We start from the raw sequence: 19,775 nt of genomic DNA, 5'->3' as shown, positions 1-19,775 counted from the left end.
GCATGGATGATGCAGAACAGCACAACACAAGCACACCAAAAAACCACATGGAAAGTAAGATTTCAGCTTGAACAAAAATATGCCCAATGCCAGTCCACATTGCTGTCTTACTTTAAATCCCATTAAATTTATTCATGTCAGCCAAATTTTTGAGGAGAAAAAGCGTAAGTACTTAAGGTACCTATAATCAGTAAAACACACTTTGAAAATTAAACATTGCCAAAATTTGAGCAATTCACATGAAAAGCTTCCAATAAAAGCAAATTTGTAAAAATGCCACATTGTAAATTCAGAGTTATTTTGGAAGTTCATTACAGCAAAAGCAAATATAAATAAGGTATTAATCATAAGGTGTTTATCAACGTCCTGTCTTCTTTTTCCTCATACTGTACCATTTTGTACAGTGATATTTAATACAGATAATAATAATAATAATACAGATGGATCCACATTTATCTTAAGTACTTCTGCTTTCACAACTTGATTCACAGCCTACTCCACTGAGCAGATGGCATGAGCACATGACGGTTTCATGTAGCAGACTACGTTTGGTGCAGCCAAGGCACACCAATCCTTTTTGGTTCAGGTACAAGCACAATAGTAACACCTCCTGAGGTAAATTTCACATGGAAAAGCTGACAGCTAATCCCTGTAATTTCAATCAGAATTGGGGAATGCATGTAACAGCGTAAGAGTCACTAGCTCTTCTGGCAGGCAGAAATGAGAAATTATTTAGTTTGTCTACAGTGCAGCATGCTCATTAAAGCAACAGTTAAACCTCACCCAGACAAGTCAGCAACCAAAGGTAAAAAGTAGTGTTCTCACTTTAGAATGACAAGAGCTTGTTCTGTCCTTCTCTCCTACAGATACTAAAAAAGACCTGTGTGCAAATCTAATCATAGAACTCGTCACAGTTACTGGCACTTTATAATGGAGCTTCTTACCAGAATTTTCAAATGGTTCAAAACTGAAATCAGGTTTCCTGTCCTCTGTCACGTGGTCATAAGTGATGTGTGGTATTGCCAACATCCTATCTGGAGAAGAAGGCCCATTGTCCTTGTCTAACTTAAATTTCTTCTTTTTAACCTAAAAAAACACATACAGTAAATTACTCAAACCAAGCCTCATTTAGTTGTCTCTTCAGTGATGTCTTCAACAATAATGCAGTCCCCAATGAGCCATAACCAATTAAAAGAGTGCCTGACCAATTACATCTTCATGATCCTACACTGTGTTTCTCATTATGTCACCCCCCCACCTCATCCTGCCAAAACTGGCTAATCACTAGATTTCCGCACATTGTCATTTCCAAATCCCCTGCCTGCTGTAAAAAAAAAAAAAAATCTGCTAGTTCTGCAGCAGCTATTATAAATCAAACTATTATAGAATATCTTTACCACTTTATGGATGCAATAAATCACACCTTCAGCACAAAGCCAATGGATACATTGCTACTGAACTCAGATGAGCCTTGGAGATACAAGGGAAGATTTTTGCACAACATCCTTTCCTTCCAGCTTTAGATTACCATGCAGTACTCTTACAATAGAGAAGATGGAGTATTATAATCTAAAGATTCTGACAAAGGGTTTTTGTTGCTGTATTTTAAACAAAAAGATTCTTAAACTATGGAATCTGTTGCTATGACAATACTACTGTATCTAGGCACAAGATGTCAACCCTGAAAACCTTAGAAAATCACAAAATCATAGCAGAGAGAAATAGCAGTGCTTTTGGGTTTGTTTTGTTTGTTTTTTGTGGGTTTTTTTAATAAATTTAAAAAATTACTATTTTGGAAATGGTGGTTTTCCTGGTTCTTTTCTTTCCTTATATTTTTCCAAACAGCAAGTTACTGATTGATGTGCCTGAGTTAGGTCATTACTACTCCCTTCCAAACCTCTAGATCCATTTAAAAAGTCAAGCTTGGGGAAATTAAGCAAATCAGCTTATAGTTTATAATGTTTGTACACTGAAACTGTCAAAACTGAAATGTAAATAAAAATCTGAAACCAAGTAATAATCAGTAAAACAAACACAACAACTAATCTCTAGAGTAAAAAAACTCAATCTAGTTAAAAATTTTTAAACTACTATAATAGAAAACATTAGTTACTGATACCATCACTGATTTCTTTGGTTTTGGACTGGGTGACAGCAAATGATAATTCCTGGCAGGTTTTCGAATGTATATTTTCCATGTAGAAGAGTCTGGGTTTTCTGCAGCATAGCATCTCCATGCAGTCTAGAACAAATGTTTTAAGCAACAGAATAATAATTAATCAATCAGATTAGTAGCTCACTGTACAACACAGTAACTTCCAAGCAGCACGTTAGTCATTCTTTAATTGTATTCTTGAATTTGCCCTCTGGAAACATAAACTCAGCATGGCTTAGAACCCTTATTTACTAAATAGAAACCACATAGTTAAAACTGGGAAACCACACAGAAAGATCAGACTTTTCAAGTGCAACTTTTGTTCTCAGTAGCAACAAGCAAATAATGAGAGAGAACTCTATACTGGACAAAAAAAAAGGTTCCAGTGTCACGTTCTGCCCCAATTTCCCTACCTGACTTTATGCATTTTGCCTATTGTACCCTGTGTTTCAGGTTCCTGCTTATTAAAAACCAAAAATTGTTCTTCCATGTCTCACAAGAGTACTATCAGAAAAAAAATAAAAAGGAATTGTGACGTGGTCAGTAGGGCTATATTCCTATGAAGAAATGAAACTGAGGTCACAAGAGAATAGTACCAGTGGTTAACCAGAAGCCAAAACCCAATCCTGCCTCTTGCCAACCACCAATGATTAAAGTCCCACAATCTAAGACAAAAGGGAGGGAAAGCCAGGCTAGGAAATAAGACCAACAAGAAATAAAACATTTCTGCATTCTCTCTTAACTGTGTAAATATATAAGAGTTGATTGATAATTACTTTCCAAATTAAAAAGGCAGATCCTCTCTTACTACATGAAGAAAGGACACACTTATAAACAAACAAAATCTAAAGCAGGAAAGGCCAGAAAACCCTAGATGAAAGAAACAAAGCAAGGCAGAATGAGAGAGAAAAAGAGAAAGCGATTGGAAAGTAAAGGATCAATCACCATATAAATCCCTCCATGTTTAATAGGATACTGGAAGAAACAAATGGCCTCTAGAAGAAATCAAGAAGGAATACAGGTTTATTTATAAACTATTTGTTGAGCACTTACTAAACTGGGATTTCAGAAGTCTAAGACTATTAGTAAATCATAATTACAACTATTAAGAACAGGTACTCAGCAACTCATTGTCTATCTTCTACACATTAATATTTCTGATTGAGCCAAACACAACATTCTGGACATGCAGCCTCAGGCTTCCCAATAATTTGGTATTCATTTCTCAGAAGAATCAGTGAGAGCACTAAAAAAAAAAATCCATTCTTTACACAACCATACCAGACGAGTCTCAAGACTTTCAGCTAATCTTTGGCTATAACCAGAGTCTTTTTCACATTAACTCTGGGACTGTTCAGTTTCAAGCACAAACTTTACAGTTAGCTACTGTTTCCATAAAGATCCTGGCCTGGAAATCCACATTCACTCATGAAGTTAGAGAAATAAGTCATATGAGAATGCAAAAATGATACAGTGAACATCAAGTTTCCCTTTAAATCTGATCTCAGTGCTCCTAAAGCTATGTGCAGATACAGAGTAGAGAGAGGAAAAGCTGGAGAAACCTAGAATAAAATAATGTATTTCTCCAGGGTGTAATGCTGGCTCCACTGAAGTAAAGCATAAAATCTCTTAGACCATATTGATACTGAACTGCAACTGCATTTATAACAGGGTGATCAGTATTTTCCTGCCTGTCAGTTATCCTACATGAAAAGACTGATTTTGCAGAATCCCAGTGTGTCGTAGCCACCTATCCTGCAGCTGAAAAGTCCAAACAAGATCTTCCTATTTAACATTCTGAATAATTTCTCTTAAATTTGAGATTTTTAAGAACCTAGTTGTCCCACCTGAAGCATATTTGACATTTATCTTGACAAGCAACAATGCAGTTTTTAAAAGTACAATTTTACATGAAGCCTCCTCTCTGCTTTTTTTATTACTACAAGCATAAATTTCATAACACTTTTCCCAGGTAAATTGTTTAATAATTACAGGATAACTTTCAGTTTAGACTTTAAACAACTGAATTAAACAGTTTACACTGATTTGGGAGTGCAGTTTTCTGCTCATTGTTTTCCATTAAAGATTGGATTTCCAAAACTTTCATCTGTAACTCCTGTATAATTTTTAATGGGAATCAGGGAGGGAAAAACTGCCAACAGCTTGGGAAAACAAACAAAAAAACCCCTCTGCTATAAATGGAAAGAAATGTCAGTATGTGATATGCAAGAACTCAGTACCTGTATGAGTGAGGCAGCAGCTGGAATTTGACGGTTGAAATGCTTCTGTCTTTGTTTCTGTTGTACCTTTAGGGCAAAGCCTGAACCAAGAATTCCCTGTGGAAAGCAAACATACCTTTTTTTTTTAAATATTTTTTAAGAGGAGAGGGAAAGAACCACACAAAAAATTGCCAAATTACGTTGTGTTAATAAACTTCTATTCAGCATCATAAAACCCAACTAATTATTTAGAGGAAATGACTTAATACAGTGAAATTTTTAGTCTCAGTTATTATTACTTGCTGAAACAAACTGTGAATGCTATCATTCCCTGATGCAAAACCTACCGGATTCAGACCTGAAAGAGGAAAAAGAAATGATATTTCATACACTCTAAAAGCCTCACAAATGCTTGTGTAGGCAAAAGACAGAATAGGGAAAAAAAAAAAAAAATCAAACTGATGGGCTAAACTTTATTTTTATGAGAAATAAAGTTTTGGCACAGCATGATTCCAGTCACTTTTAACTGTGGTATGGTAATTTCCATATGTTAATCCCTGGTGGGAGTGAGGAAAGAGGATGAAGAAGAGAAAAAGGCATATTTCAAAATGGTCAACTGAGTTGAACACAAGGTGATCTAATTGACTCTCAGGACAAGGGACATGGACTAATGGCACTGGATGGCGTGAAACCTGAACTAGACTTCAAATGTAGATATGGTCCAAACTTAAGTAAAGAGCAAGCCATTTATGTGGTCATTTTCACAGCTATAGACATGTTTAACACAAGTTTTAGTAACAGATAAAATTGAAATCTTTTATAAATCAGCTTACATGATTACACCTACTCAAGGAAAGTGTAATTCTTTTTCTACATATAGTAGAAGGCATCAGAGCAGCCAGGGATCTTGGCTCAACCTCTAAGAACTGCATTAATCATCTAATATTTAGAAAGGAACATGAAATGCCCTTCCTATTATGCTCATTTAGTAAAGATCAAAGAGATGATGATGCTCAAACACCACATATTTGGGAAATGAGGGATCGTTGCCTGATCCAGAACCCACACCACTTGCATTTAGCCACTACAATTACTTTTGACTGTGATCTCAGCCAGATCCTCTTACTTAAAACGCCAACGAGACAGACTGCAATAGAGCTTCAAACTCTGAATTCCCCCTTGAGCCAACTCACAGGAATGACTTCATTCAGTGAAGAAAATCCCACTAATAAAAGAGTGATTGTTGTTGTTCTACCTCAACAAAGGTTAGGGAAATCTGACAGATAAACATAAAGCATGGCTGTGAAGGCACGGCTGCCACACAATCATTTATAAAACATTTTTGTGGCATTCTAACCTGATTTTAAAATAACCACCAAGAAAAACACCCCACCACCACCATTCTTCAGTCAAAAAAGTAGTTTTTGGTATGTTCCATACAGATAATTTCACTTATCTGATTTCTCTTCTAAAATAAAAGTGAAAGAGATTAGAATGAGGAAGGGGGGAAATATATGCTTTAAAGGCAAACTGATGCTGAAGAGCTTAAAAAACTACATTTAATTATTCTCCTCTGCAAAAGGTTATGTACTTTTAAAGTAGGCAACTAGTTTTAAAAGGTCATTGGCTTTTTAGTAGCTACTATTCCATGCTGTGAAGAATTTTTGTGATGGTACTGGCATAAAAGTATTTTTATCCATTCTGTACCATCCCCACCACTTCCCTGCCACAACTACACAAACATCTGCTAACACAACTGCTTGTGTCACTGAACTGAAAAGAAAACCCATTTAAACAGCATGTTTTAGTGGCACAAACATTTTAACAGCACAATTCAGAAGTATTGCTAAATTTGTGAAAAATATACCCTTAATTACCTTGGCACTGAATATTTGGGTTTTCAAATCACAGTCCAAGTTCTGCTGATTTTGAATTTATCCTTGGCACTCAAGTGCCTTGTTTCTTGTTTGAAAGTACTCAGGGACCTGTTTTCAGTGCAAACAAAGTGCCGTAACAGCTCTAAAAGGTCAGCTCTAGGTCACTTTTGAAAAAGGGACTTTGGCCATGGACAATTATTAATTTTGCAAAGAACAGCATCAGTGTCCCTGGCTGCTGATTGCTGTCTTTCTGCCAGTGACACCTTTTTGGAAGCTTTCCTAGAAGAAGGATGTACATGAGAATTCTACAGTTCACCTGGGACCTAATCAGTTGAGTAAACTGAGTGAATGCCTTAAAAAAACCAAGACATTGCTAAGTCACTGTGTCCAGAAGTAATTAGAAACAATTTCCTTTAAACTTCTGAGATAGGCAGGAAAAAGTACTTGGAATTAAACACGTCTTTCTCAAATACAAATCTTTCTCAAATCTACTTGAGTGCACAAAAAACACTGCATATTTACTTAGCTACTTCTAGAAGCTCTTTTGTTTCAACAAGCTACATAAATTTCAGCTACTATAGAGCAGTTTAATACAAAGCTTACATTACACCAGGATAAATGAAAGGTTAAAGAATCAATAACAGCTTCCTCTGCTGACTAATGAATCAATATCAAATTGTCAGCAGAAGTGCAAGATAACCTACCGCAGGTAGTGCAAAAAACGAGATTGCAAACACTGAAAAACAAGATGCAATTGTCTTCCCTATCCAGGTCTGGGGCACTTTATCTCCATAGCCAATAGTTGTAACAGTCACCTGCAAAGGGAAATACAGACAGTATTACAGCAAGTATTAACATGACACTTTGGGTTTGCTGTTCTCCATTTCTTATTTGTTTCAAAGAAGCATTAGCTGCATTCCTAACTCTCCCACTGACTGCCTATGTGACATTCATCCCTCCTCTCCAGGCTTGCTTCCCCACCTAATACTGGATGGAAAGACATACAGGAAATTGAATTACAACAAAATACATTTTTAAAATCTTGCGAAGTAAACCCACTAAGTTAAGTCTTCACGCTGAGGCAACTGCACAGCATTTGAAGTTACTGGGATAGGGGTTGCCTGCCCATGTCACACACTTTTCTTAGGGAAAGGCTGCCAACAGTTCTGAACTGATGATTTTGTTTATGGGCAGGAGATGTTTGCTGAGAATATTACAGGGCTGTTGCATGGAAAGAGCACACACATACTGCAACCAGGCCCTGTGACTGGGGTCAGGCATGAAGTGTTCTAGAGATAATGTTGGTTAAAAATAGCGAGAGAAGCTGAAAATTTTCCATGCAGTAAAGACCCTGAAAACAGTCTAATGAATCACCAATTCATATAAAACACTGAGAGCAAGAACAGATAATTTAAAGCACACATGCAGGAAACATCTGTTGAGTTTGCCTCTCAGAGCACCAAAGTAAAGATTACCACCACAGTGATGTAGCATAACAAGGCTTAATAAGTCATTATTTGCATGAGCTCAAGGAAAGAACAAATTTGTTTGAAGCAAAAGGATACATTTGGCATCTGAGAGCAATTTAATGACCTATGTCACCAGCTATTTCTGAATCTGTAAATTAGAGAGATTTTCATGTTTGACCTTGAGGAAGGTTAACCAAATCAGAGCATGGGAAATCACATGGAGGTCTCAAGCAGCTGAAGCACAGCTCCATGGTTGGCTGTTAGACATCCTTCTGACACTAAGGGGTTCAGCTGCCCAGGACACATTTGTTGGTCCCACAGTAACACACAGGTCATGTCCACCTTGTCCTGAACTGTCCACCCTCTAAGCAAAATCATTATGAGCCAGTCAAACACACGACAAAAGAGGCAGCTTGAGGTGGTGATGTTTATTGCAAGTTTCTTGCCAGTTGCTGATACTTGAAATATCCAAGTAGTAGATTTTAATATTTAATACAAGTTTGTAAAATGTGGCCTGTTTCCAAAACTGCTTTATACCCTATAGAAGTATTTTACGTGAGGTAAGTACCTAAGTACCTTTGCCTGTATTCCTGAAATTGTTATTAAAATTCCACCTTAATTCAGGACCTGACGAGGGACTAAAAAGTGATGTTACCTCCTTACCTACACAGGAGGGTAGCTTGAAAAAAAAAAATCCTAAAGTTTAATTATGATTTCACCTTCAAAAATATGATATAAGATAGGAAATATAATTATGGGAAACGTTATGGTCTCCAATTCCTTCTTACAGAAAAGATAATGAGAGGAAATAATGGTTTATGCTTCTGTTTTTCAAAAGATTTATAAATTCTTGTAAGTGAAAAATGTTATCAATATTTTGTGTTTCAATCTTAAAATCATATTGAAATATACACATTAACTGGAAATATAAAAAGGAATAGGTGCTTCTGAGCTGACTGAAGTAACCAAAGAATTCATGTATATCTAAGTATCTGTCTCCTCTTTCCCACCACATCCCTGCCCCTTCCTTTTCAATTGGCTTGTATGAATGATCAGTGACACAAAAAAGTATTTTCTGTGATTTTTTAGGAGGTTTTTTAAAAAAAAAAAATTTGGAAATTGGGTTGCAAATCAAAGAGTACATTTATGTTAACATTCTTCTCTGCCCTCATAACTCTAAACCATCTACAAATGCATTGTATTCTGAAATTACATTTTCTTTTGCCTCCAAAATATATGCTGTTGAAACCTTCTATGCCAAGTTTCTGCCCTAAATGATTCCTTACAGCCAGATTGTAACTCCCTAAAGAGCACAATACTAATTTTACAGTTATAAAATAGGATATTATAATGGAAATACTGACTCAGCTTCTACTGTAGCATAGTAAACATGTTGGCATAATGAAATTAAATTGATACAAGAGCTCACACATTAAATTTCATTGAAAAGCAGCCTGTAAAACAATTGCTTTAATGAGGACAAAAAATCATATTCATCTATTGACTATTTTAAAACTTTGATCTGATGAACATTACCACAGACATTGGTATTAAGACTAGTGTTGTTCCTATTAAATATGCATTAAAAGTCTGAAGGGGGAATCTGAAGCAAAAACCCACCCAGAAAGAAGAAACAGTAATGTTCTTCAGCACTGAGCAGGCAGGGAAGGGATTTTATTCTAGACCTTATCAGGCTAAAGTGAGCCCAGGAAACTAATAGGTAAGTAAGGATGTTCTGCCTATGAAATCTTGGAGTGTACCTTGGAAAATCTGTACAGTTAAACAGCTACAAAATACAAGAATCCCCAGATGTAAGAACATCTACCTCTGTACTTCGCAAGTAATAATTTTAAAAGGTTTCTTCACATCTACCCCACAAGACTTCACTGAATGAGAACAAAATGTAGTTGGAACTGCTCATGGAGTCAAAGCTCAGAGATGAGAAAGCAGAGGCAAAATGAAGAAATGTCTTGCAAAAAGCATTTAAAAATATCTTCATCTTTCAACCCCTGCTCCAACAATTCCTAAAACAACCAACTCACCCATAAAAACCCAAAGCCATAATCCCCAAACTTAGAATTAAACAAAAAGGATACAGTAGGTCTATAGTTGGTATTCTTGACTTGTAAACCACACAGAAACCAAAAATGACGTCACCTTCTGTCAAACATTGAAGTAAGTACACAGTTCTCAACAGCTTTTTTAATTGAAGGGGAAAAGCAGGTTCTGAATAACACAAGATCCACAAGATCTCCTCCAGGAAGCTATTTTTTTTAAATTTATGTGCAACTATTTTATAAATTAAATCAGATTACTTTCAATTTAGCAAAAGTTTTATGCATGTGCAGTTTTTAGTGGTATTTCCTGTAACTTCTCAGCAAAATTTTCCCCCCAGTTTTGATTTTCAATTTATATTTATCCGATGCTGGTGGGCTTTGCTAAATGGGACATGGTTTTATGTGTGCTGAGGAGTAAGCAAACTTTTAATAGTTTTGTTGAATCTGGTCCTTAGTGAGAATGCCTATCTTCTAAGCTGTAATAAATAAAGGAACAAGAAATCCTTAATTAAAGCTGTTATTTGCAGAAAACTGCTCAGTACAACTCAAAGCAATAGGCACAGAGAAATATCCATGCATAATTATATTCAATAATTGCTTGTGGCCAATAGTGCTCATGGTCAAAGAGACTGTTGGGACCATTTTCCTGAAGCATGTTTTTTCCAATGGGAAGATTGGAAATTGTGTATTCATTCAGTTGATATCTAAAGAAGAGCTCCTTTCAGTCTGAGGCAGGTTTGAAATGAATGCTAAAGGAGAGAAGGAGGGGGAGAAAAAACAAGAAAACAAAAAACCACAAACAAACCCCAAAACCCACAAAAACCCCCAGACATGCTTTCTGAAGGTGGTCATCTCTAACAGATTCAGTAAGAACATGAAAAATATTTTTAAGTGCCTTAAAAAAAAAAAATAATAATGTATTCTTGGTTTTATTGGTCCCGAGTCTGTATTAGGTCTTGAGTGTCAGTCTGGACATGAAGGACAACATAAGCAGACTAATTTTGGATACTGGCCCTGAGGAGCTGAAAGATGCATCACATTACAGTTATTTTACTTGCTAACATTGAACCTGTTTTTGAAAGACATACAGATATCCTGCCACTGGCAGAATTTATACAACTTGCACTGCATTTAAAACCAGCAATATTACAGACAACTCTTTATGCCATAAGGTAACCTTGGGTTTCTTCAAGAAGCCCATAACTGACATGGCAAATAGCTGCAGCCCTGAGTTCTCAGGGAAATTCAAATAAAGCCCAGGAGGCCAATTTACATAAGAAAATGGAAAAGCAATATAGACTTATAAATAACAACAATGACAATGAAGAACATTTAATTACAAGTTATGCACCCTAGGGGTATGCCTATAGTCAGCAAAGCATAGGAATATGAAAGTACTCAATTCCAGATGCAGTTTAGTTGTGGCAATGCAGACTTTTTGTATGGTTTACTTCAGCTATGTTACATATTCTGTTACTGCTGCCCGAAGAATTTGTTTAGCAGTGTACAGATACACTGAGATAACACAACAGTGCAGTGCTGGAGGGTGAGAAAATGGGTGTGAAAATACTATCAAGGATTTTTTAAAGTATTCTCTACTGTATCAGGTAAGTGCACTTTCAGAGAAGTGAGATCACTTATCTGTGATGGTGTCTGAGACACGAGCTGTGAATTATCCTTTTCTGCAGGTTCAGTTCAAAACAAACTGAGGCAGATTTTCATTGACCAAAATTTGTGGTGTTTCAGCGATTCAGAAAATTCTGGCTAAACATAACCAAAACTTTTGAGATCTAACACTTTGAGAAAGTTCTTCTATAAGTTTGAGACCTTTATTAGGAAGAATCCTCGTGACCTCCCAGTTATTCATAGAATGGTTTGGGTTGGAAGGAGCCTTAAAGACCACTTAGTTCCAACCCTCTGACATGGGCAGGGACACCTTTCACTAGACCAGGTTGTTCAGAGCTCCATCCAGTCTGGCCTTGAACACTGCCAGGGATGAGGAATCCACAATTTCTCTGGGCTAACTACTTCTCTGTCCTAACTTTACAGGGCTTTTTCATAGCAGAAAGCATGAAGAATATTACAGTATCAAGTCACCAGAAATGGCTGGACCTGAATCCATCTCATGTTAAATCTTTTTAGCAGTTAGTGGAAGTGTGTTAGAGCAGAACAAGGACACCTAATTCTGCTTTTAATATTAAAGAAATTATGTGTTTGTTGAATGCAGTCTCACACTTCATGTGGCATGCTGCAACACAACAGAAGCTATAACAGAGAAAAAATATTACCATAATTAAATGTATTGATTAAATAAGTTTATTGTAATTAGGAAGACAAATAACTGGCATGCCTATTAACTGAAAGGAGAATATTTCAATATCCTGACAGATCGTGTTGCTTCTATGGGAGGTTTTACTGTATTTTCAGTAAGCCAATCTGGTCTGTCACATATTCAATTTTTAATGGCAACGCCAATGACAGCATGTGTTTTTAAATGCAGCTACATCTGCCACTGTTAATTACTGAGTCATCTGACCACTGTAGTGGAAAATAAAAATGCCATAATGACATGAAAGCATTGAAAAAGCTACTTGACAGAAAGCCACTTGCTTATGCTACACAGTAAGTCTTCTGGTCCTAAGAAGGCCTGTATTTAACCATGGCAGACAGCAAGAAGAAAGAATTCTGCAGCAGATCATAGCAGCAAAACAATACAACAAAACAAGACCTGTTGTATTCAAAAAGGGCTACATATGCATTTCATCACCAGGAGACCTGCAATAGGTTCTCATCAGTAGATTTTTCCTTCCTGAAACACCAAGTGATAGTTTGGAAAAAGAAGACTATATATGCACACACTCACACACATACACACACACACACAGAGCTTTATTAAAAACATTTTCTAATAAATATTCTTAAATACCTATATGTATTTAATTAGTGAAATGGAGGTGTCAGTCCTATCACTCTTATACAGAAGACTTGCTAGTTAGTCTTATTTTTAAAAAAATATTTTAAATCTTTGCTGATTTAAAGCAGCAAAGAAAAAGGTCTAGAAGATCAGCACGTTTTGAAAATGCAAGCATGTTATCAATCAATGATGTCTCCATTTTAAACACCTGCAGAACTTACTGATGGCAGTTTGTTTGATTAAGAACAGAATTAAAACAGATTTAAAAAGTCATTGCTTGAATGTTAATGATAAGAAAAAATATCTTCCAAAAAGCACCTTTCTTTGAACTGCAATAGGAAAAGAAAACAGGAACAATTACAGATGGGAAATCCCAGAACAAAATAGCCAGCCTAGTAATTGTGTATAATGTGAGAAAGAAAGAAAGAGGGAACAGTTATCAGCAGAAGCAACAAAATTAAAATGTTTATGAAAATATCATGGCAGAATAGAGCTGCTACACTAGTAAGTACACAACCAAAAACAGAGAGACAACCGCCACTAGCAATACAAAGAAAGGAGAACTTTACTAGAAGAACTAAAGTACATCTACACCAAAGTTGTGGCAGCACCTGAGAAAAAGCTGAGAGGTCTAAACAAGATGAAGTGTTGCCATGGCACAGACAAATGCTCTGTGAGGATACTACATGGCTCCCAAAGCAATATAACCACCTTAGAAGAGTCCAGTGCCTGAATTTCCTAAATATCTTAGATGCTTCTTGCTTTCTTACTCCAGAATTAGTCTGTTCTGAACAAACTGGGAATTACTGTCACAGGTCAAATTGCAAAATAAAGATAACTGTTTTAAAGAAAAAAACCCACCCCAACAAAAAGGACAAAGAAAGCCCAAACACCACCCCCTCAAAAAAAAAAAACAAAACTAGGCCTGATTTAGCAAGACTCTTACCACCTTAGACAGCTGAACACTACCATGAGAAAGGCAGCAAGAAGTCATCACTGTAACAGTAGGGAAGACAGGATGAAGAAATAGAACATGTGTTTCCACATTTTCATATGTAATTTGATCACTTTATATCATGTAACACCAAATAAAACTACTGATCTTCTATAATGTTTTTGTAGTGTCAAAGAATTACAAAACCAGAAAGTGCACTGAAGCAGTAAGAAGCCATTTCAAAGTGCTGTTCTTACTCCATGCATGCTTGAATTTTACTCCACACTGGACAGCCTTAACAACTTTCAGTACACATGAAATCACTATACTTACTACTCCCCACCACAGGGCATCTGCATAGCTGCCAAACTCTGTTTCTCCAGAATCATTTACAGCATCTTTCTCGGCCAGGTAGACAAAATAAGAGGAAAAGATCAGGCCCAGAAATCCAATGTAGAGTGTAGTTATCAGCTCCTGCAAAGAGAATCAAAACAACACCATTATGATCTCATTGAGACACTTAAATTGCCTAATACTGATGGGTTATAAAAGATAGCTGGAAGAGAAGAATGCAATTTCAGCAATTAATAAACATTGACCGTGAGTGTTGGCTGTGCAAATTAACAAAAATCCACTGAGCTCAATAGTGACAATATTTATAGCACTGATGACTTGGTCCAGCACTCACATTGTCAATACAGAGTCAAAAACAACCTCTTCATTTGCAAGCAGGACTCATTAACCTCCTGGCCACCAAAAAGTAGTTGGTTAACTTTTTCAAGCAGTGCTAGATTTAAGACAATTCTGGAATTTAGATATGTACTTTAGGAAATATTCAGACTAGTTTTCAGAAATCTCATTTTCTGTTGCTGAGTCCAGCTACAAGTCAAAATTTGCCAAAGTGGCAGTGAATAAAAGGCAAACAACCATACTTGGTTAAAATAAAAGACTACCTGCCCTCACACTAAATACAAGTGGCATCATCAGCATGTCTGCATGTATGCTGTTCTGAACATAAGGACTCTGGCATCAGTTGTGCCAGACTGCTCAAACTCACTTGTCTGTGTATGAACACCACTGATCCCAGCAGCCTCCAGGTACCACCCTGCCGGTCAACATGCAGCATCCGTAAAATCTGCAGGAAACGGATGCCCCTGGAACACAATTTTCAAATTAATGAAGAGACTAAAGACACAAGAGAAGAAATACAAGTGGAGAAGGGAAGTCTGGCTTCCAGAGGACCATTTTAAGAGACACTTATTTTATGTTAGATTTAGCAGCCTGTGTCTTTTCCCTCCACTCAGCCATCTTCCTTCTTGTTTGTTATGAAGACAGCCTGGGGAGATTGTCCAAGGCAAGGACTGACCTTTGTACAAATGGCTAGTAAGGATAATTCAAGGATTTAGGAATTTTGGACACAAGCTGCAAATGCTCTAGATAGAAATCATTCATCAACTCATTCATCCACCTACTCACCAGGATGGGAAACAAAATACAGAACCAGCTAACTAAAGATCTGATTTCCTTATCTTTGGGGAATTTCATAGGCAATTCGAACCAGACAGTCCAATAATATTTTAAAATATTCTTTTTATGGGAGTTGTTGCAATCTTGGAGCATTGCTGCAGCTAGTGTGAAGTGCAAAGTAGACTGCCATGTATTCATCCAAGAAAACCAAGTGGCATGACATTCCTGAGAGCAAGGTGAATTCAGTCCATCAGGAATTCACAGCCACAGACATTTTATGAAGAGGCAGCTTGAAGATGTCAGAGATATGAAGCATCAAAGAATTGCTATAAAACTGAGCTAAAAATCTAAACCAGGATTTGGGTAGAACCCACCTAGTTGGGGAAAGAGGGAAAGAGAATGTGCTTCTCTATTCCCACTAGTCATAAAAGCATTACAATAAAATTTTATTTCCCCTACACTTTGTGGGACCACCCACACATGATTGTAATCTGCTCTGTTACATGACTCTGGGCCGTGACTCATTTTTCCTGCAAGAATTAAAACAGGAGGTAAATTTAAAAAGAAGAAACCCCACCTTACTCAGAAAGCATTACTTTCTTTTATTGCATATAATTACCTGATAGCTGAGGTTGCAAAGACTTGACCTTTAGAGCCCACACAAAGAACTATCATGGAAGCAACAACTACAATTAGATCTGGAAAACAAAAGTCAATTGAAAAAAATTTGTTAGCAGCATCTTGCCATAGTCCTGCAAGACTACTAGAACCAAAGTTAATATTACTTCTACAACTTGAACAGTTACTCCTAATTTATATTTTTATCAATTAGATGTATATATCTAGAGATCTCTATTGTGGCATGTAAAGAAAATTTCATCATGTGTTATGATGTGAAAGTTTTACTGGGATGGGTCCAAGATGGCCACAGTCTAAATGAATGAGGAGTTACTGTCAAGCAGCCTGGAATCCTTATTAGCGATAACCCGGGAGGAATTTCAACAGTTTCTACCTATTCTCTCTTCTGCATGTCTTATTTTCTCTTCAGTGTTTAGACAGTATTTTAATTGACAGAGATTTTGGGGTTTATTTAATATGTAAGAAAATTGCCTTGCTATCATTTCATCTGTCCAGGTCTAAAAGAGAGAGAAGATTGGAATTAGTGTATGAGTCTATTTTTGTTTAAGTCAGTCAGTACTGTACTCTAAATCTATATGCCTCAGGCCTAGTAAAGTTTGGAAAGGAACTCTGTATTTTGGAGAATTAAATAGTTCTTGATCCATATCTGGGAAAGCAGAACTACGTTTTGCTTTCCAGACTGAATGAATTTCAATGATGTTTCAGAACACTTAGTGTTCTAGGACTCAAGAGAAGTGGATTCTGGCCAGAGTGCAAAGATGTACTCAAAGTCTTTTTATAGTTACAGTCACACATGAGGTACAGCTGCTATATATATATATATATATATACATGGATGCACAGAGGAGCTAAACAGAACTATTTTATGATTGTAAAAATACTCAGGTACAGAATTTTTCAAGTTACATTCAGCAAAACTGTAGAAAGTTTATGAAAACCTATGTCCTGTACTCAACAACAGAATGTTTCTGATTAGTGGAAAAATCTGTGTCACAGAACAAGAATTACTATTGTTCCATAACAGTACTCACATACTCCTCTTCCAAAATCTGGTTTATTTAGTGCATTTATGTTTATAATATTATGTGCATTTAAGTACAGGGTAAGAGTCTTTACACAGTTCTCTCAATACTGGCTAACAAAATACACGTTGATTTTGGATTAGGTTGCTTTCAGTGAAACTGTTAAATGAATGACAAGCACTTGAAAAAACAATGATTTGTGACATAGATGGAATATATGGACATCATTTCCAAGAACTCTGAAGTCATTTTAGGAAGCTGACTGAAGTTGATATCAAGGGAAATCAGGTGTCCAGCTCCAAATGCATCACCATGTTATCACCAAAATATGAAAACCATATTTTAATTCTATTTATACACAAAGCAACTACAGTGCATCTATTGTGCTCTACCATGCAGTTCATAGCTCGGTTAGAGTGCAAAATACACTCATAATAAACTATTCAAATGGCTGCTGAGGGGACAAAAAAAATATTTTCAGTATATTTTTAAAAAATGTAATTGTAGCCCTTGTGCAGTGTCTGGGATCCTCAGGTCACAAGAGACAGTACTATGGTCAAGACTTATTCCTGGCAAAGCTTAAGATCACTTGTTAAACGAAAATACTCTGCTCTTCTGGAAAAACAAACCAAAGCACAGTTGCTCTCAAATGACAGCACCATGAATTCCTGAAAGGAAATTCAGATCTAACATTCATGCTAATGACAAGAGCTCTTGCTCTAACTTGGCTTAGACTACTGCAGAAATTCGGCTTCTAAAAACTTCTAGGGCAAGTTTCACTCATTGTTTACATCAATTTTGCAAGCTTTACATACTCACCAATGATTGAAATAGGCTTCCTAGCAAAACGAAGCCTTCCCCATACTCCAACGTATTTGCTGCGGCATCCTGCTGACCATAGCCGAACCACATATTCTGTTCCAAAGAATACCACTAATACAATTTCCTGAAAGAAACACACAGGGAACTAGGTTAAATTCTCTGCTCTATGTATGTTTTTCATCTCTTCCCAGAAGGTGTTAGAAAGCAATAAATAAAATGTAAAAATTAGGATGGTGACAAATACATCCACTATACCAAAAATGATCTGGAGTAAAATATAAAAAACCTGTAAGAGTAGAGAAAGAAAATATTAAGAGCAAATTTAAATATTTTGATTGCATGCAGTTTGGCTTGTCTATACGTACTAAAACTGAAAACCATTCTGTGCAATTCACTTGGTCTAATCCAAACAAAACTTTTCCTGACTGAGCCAAAGAAAACAAGCAGAGTCTGTATTTAGAAGATGAGTGTTTTGCTAGCTTATTTCATTTTGGGAAGAGGTGTGCTCCACATGTCATTTACCAGATCATCTTAACTTCCCTGCCCCAGTCTTCCTTCATCTCACATGGACTGAAAAAAGATTTCTACTATCCATCACCAAATATGTCAATCTCCAGGTGCACTGAAGACATAGTGAGCTCTCTAACACACCTTTCCCATCCTCTTGTCAAGATTTCAGGATTTCAACAGAAACAGAGAGCTAGTCCTGCAGCACTACTGGTATCAAGCTACCTATGAGCTACTCACCTATACTAAGGTATGACTTTGGAAATGCCTCCAAGGTGACAAATGTCAAAGACATCTGATACCCTTGCTGATTAGACAGAGGTACAGTTAGATCCTATTTGGAACATCGTCAGTGTGCAGATAAACCTTGGTTTTCTGCACACCAGATAAGCATGGCACACCCAACATGGTTTCCTTGAGTATCAGGGAGCGGCAATACTTCCTTATTGGCCAACTCAATTAATACATAGCCACATTCTCTATCAGAGCCAACAACAAAATCAACTTATTGAAATTAAAAGAGTGGGTCGTCACTGAAAACACACAACACATGGCATAAAGTAAGAGTACAGCTGAGAAACCAATCTCAGGATGTCACAGGTTAATGCAGATTAAGAGAATGAGCTCCTTATTTCAAAGTGGGATTTCACATAAAGAGCAACTGCAGAGAACAAAATGTGCTGTTGAACATTTTACCCAGCCCTATCACACATCTGCAGGGTTCACTGCTGTTCTGCATAAAAAATTGGGAAATGGGACTCAAGATGGTACCTATGATTATTTTCTTAATTAACTGAAATAACCAGGACACAGCCCTAGTCTAGTCAAGATGAGTGGGACTCATAGAACCATCTTCAAAAATGCATGGGACATTGCCCTGAAAACTGAGCAAAATAATATGTCTGTATACAGCAAAAATAGTAAGAAAAAGGTTAGGCATCAGTTGACTTCGCTATAATAATATTTTCGTGGCTCTGAGACATCTTGATGGAATAAAAAAATCTATGCATCTCAGGGCATTAAGGTGTTGAAGTTCAACTCTGTGATACTTCTAGAAAAGCCAGTAGAACATGAGCCAGGACTCTTTCCCTTAATTTTGACATCTCATAACCTATGCAAGATGTCAGGTACAGCAGAACAGCTATCATTATTGTTTACAGCCACTTGTATTCAAGTTATATTTTTAAGGTATACTGAAATTATCCAGAGCATTGCTTGGAATAAACAAAGCTCAGACCCTCCAACCCAGCCAAGAATCTCTTCTACAGCTTCCTTCTGAAAGGATCCACCAGAGCCCTCTGCCCTTTTTTTTTTGTTTAATTGGACTATTATTAAATATTTTTCAATAAAATACAGACATAATGAACATCATAAATTGAAAGAAATAGCATCTCCACCAGATACTTTAAGGATAGCCTGTGTCTTATAACAGAAGCTTCAAATACAATGAAGCTCTCCCTTTGTCCAGCCTAATGTCATTTATGAACCAAAAGTGAATGGGAAAATTATGAGCTCTGCTTAATGTGAGGTGCTGTTGAATTGCCACAGAGCACCAGAGGCAATCTTCTCTGATCATGTGATTGCATTCCTTTCACAAACATGGTCAATAAACCCTAATATCCAAGTGCTCTTCTGCATGCTGAGTGCTAGTACATCTCCCTTCATCACTAGCACGGAGGAAATTCCCTTAACA

The 19,775-nt window shown here is 36.7% G+C and overlaps 1 protein-coding gene across 7 annotated transcripts in view; it reads right to left on the bottom strand.

Annotated features, from left to right (window-relative positions):
• Positions 1-19,775, bottom strand: part of KCNQ1 (potassium voltage-gated channel subfamily Q member 1) — a 333,012-nt gene that overhangs the window by 236,747 nt on the left and 76,490 nt on the right. For 3 of the 7 annotated variants that reach the window (XM_085062890.1, XM_085062894.1, XM_085062896.1), the window contains exons 3-10: positions 17,573-17,699; positions 15,712-15,790; positions 14,683-14,779; positions 13,959-14,099; positions 6,956-7,066; positions 4,396-4,491; positions 2,114-2,242; positions 945-1,086 (exon numbers count right to left, since the gene is read on the bottom strand). In XM_085062890.1, coding sequence (XP_084919016.1) covers positions 945-1,086; positions 2,114-2,242; positions 4,396-4,491; positions 6,956-7,066; positions 13,959-14,099; positions 14,683-14,779; positions 15,712-15,790; positions 17,573-17,699 — 922 coding nt within the window. The remainder of the gene's footprint in view (positions 1-944; positions 1,087-2,113; positions 2,243-4,395; positions 4,492-6,955; positions 7,067-13,958; positions 14,100-14,682; positions 14,780-15,711; positions 15,791-17,572; positions 17,700-19,775) is intronic. The other 4 variants (XM_085062891.1, XM_085062895.1, XM_085062897.1 and 1 more) reach the window with 2 other exon arrangements.

The sequence above is a fragment of the Lichenostomus cassidix genome, chromosome 5 (genome assembly GCF_008360975.1).
Source record: "Lichenostomus cassidix isolate B80296 chromosome 5, HeHo_3.0, whole genome shotgun sequence".
Classification (NCBI taxonomy): Eukaryota; Metazoa; Chordata; class Aves; order Passeriformes; family Meliphagidae; genus Lichenostomus; species Lichenostomus cassidix.
Note: the sequence above shows the minus strand (reverse complement) of the source record. Positions and strands in the feature narration are given on the sequence as shown.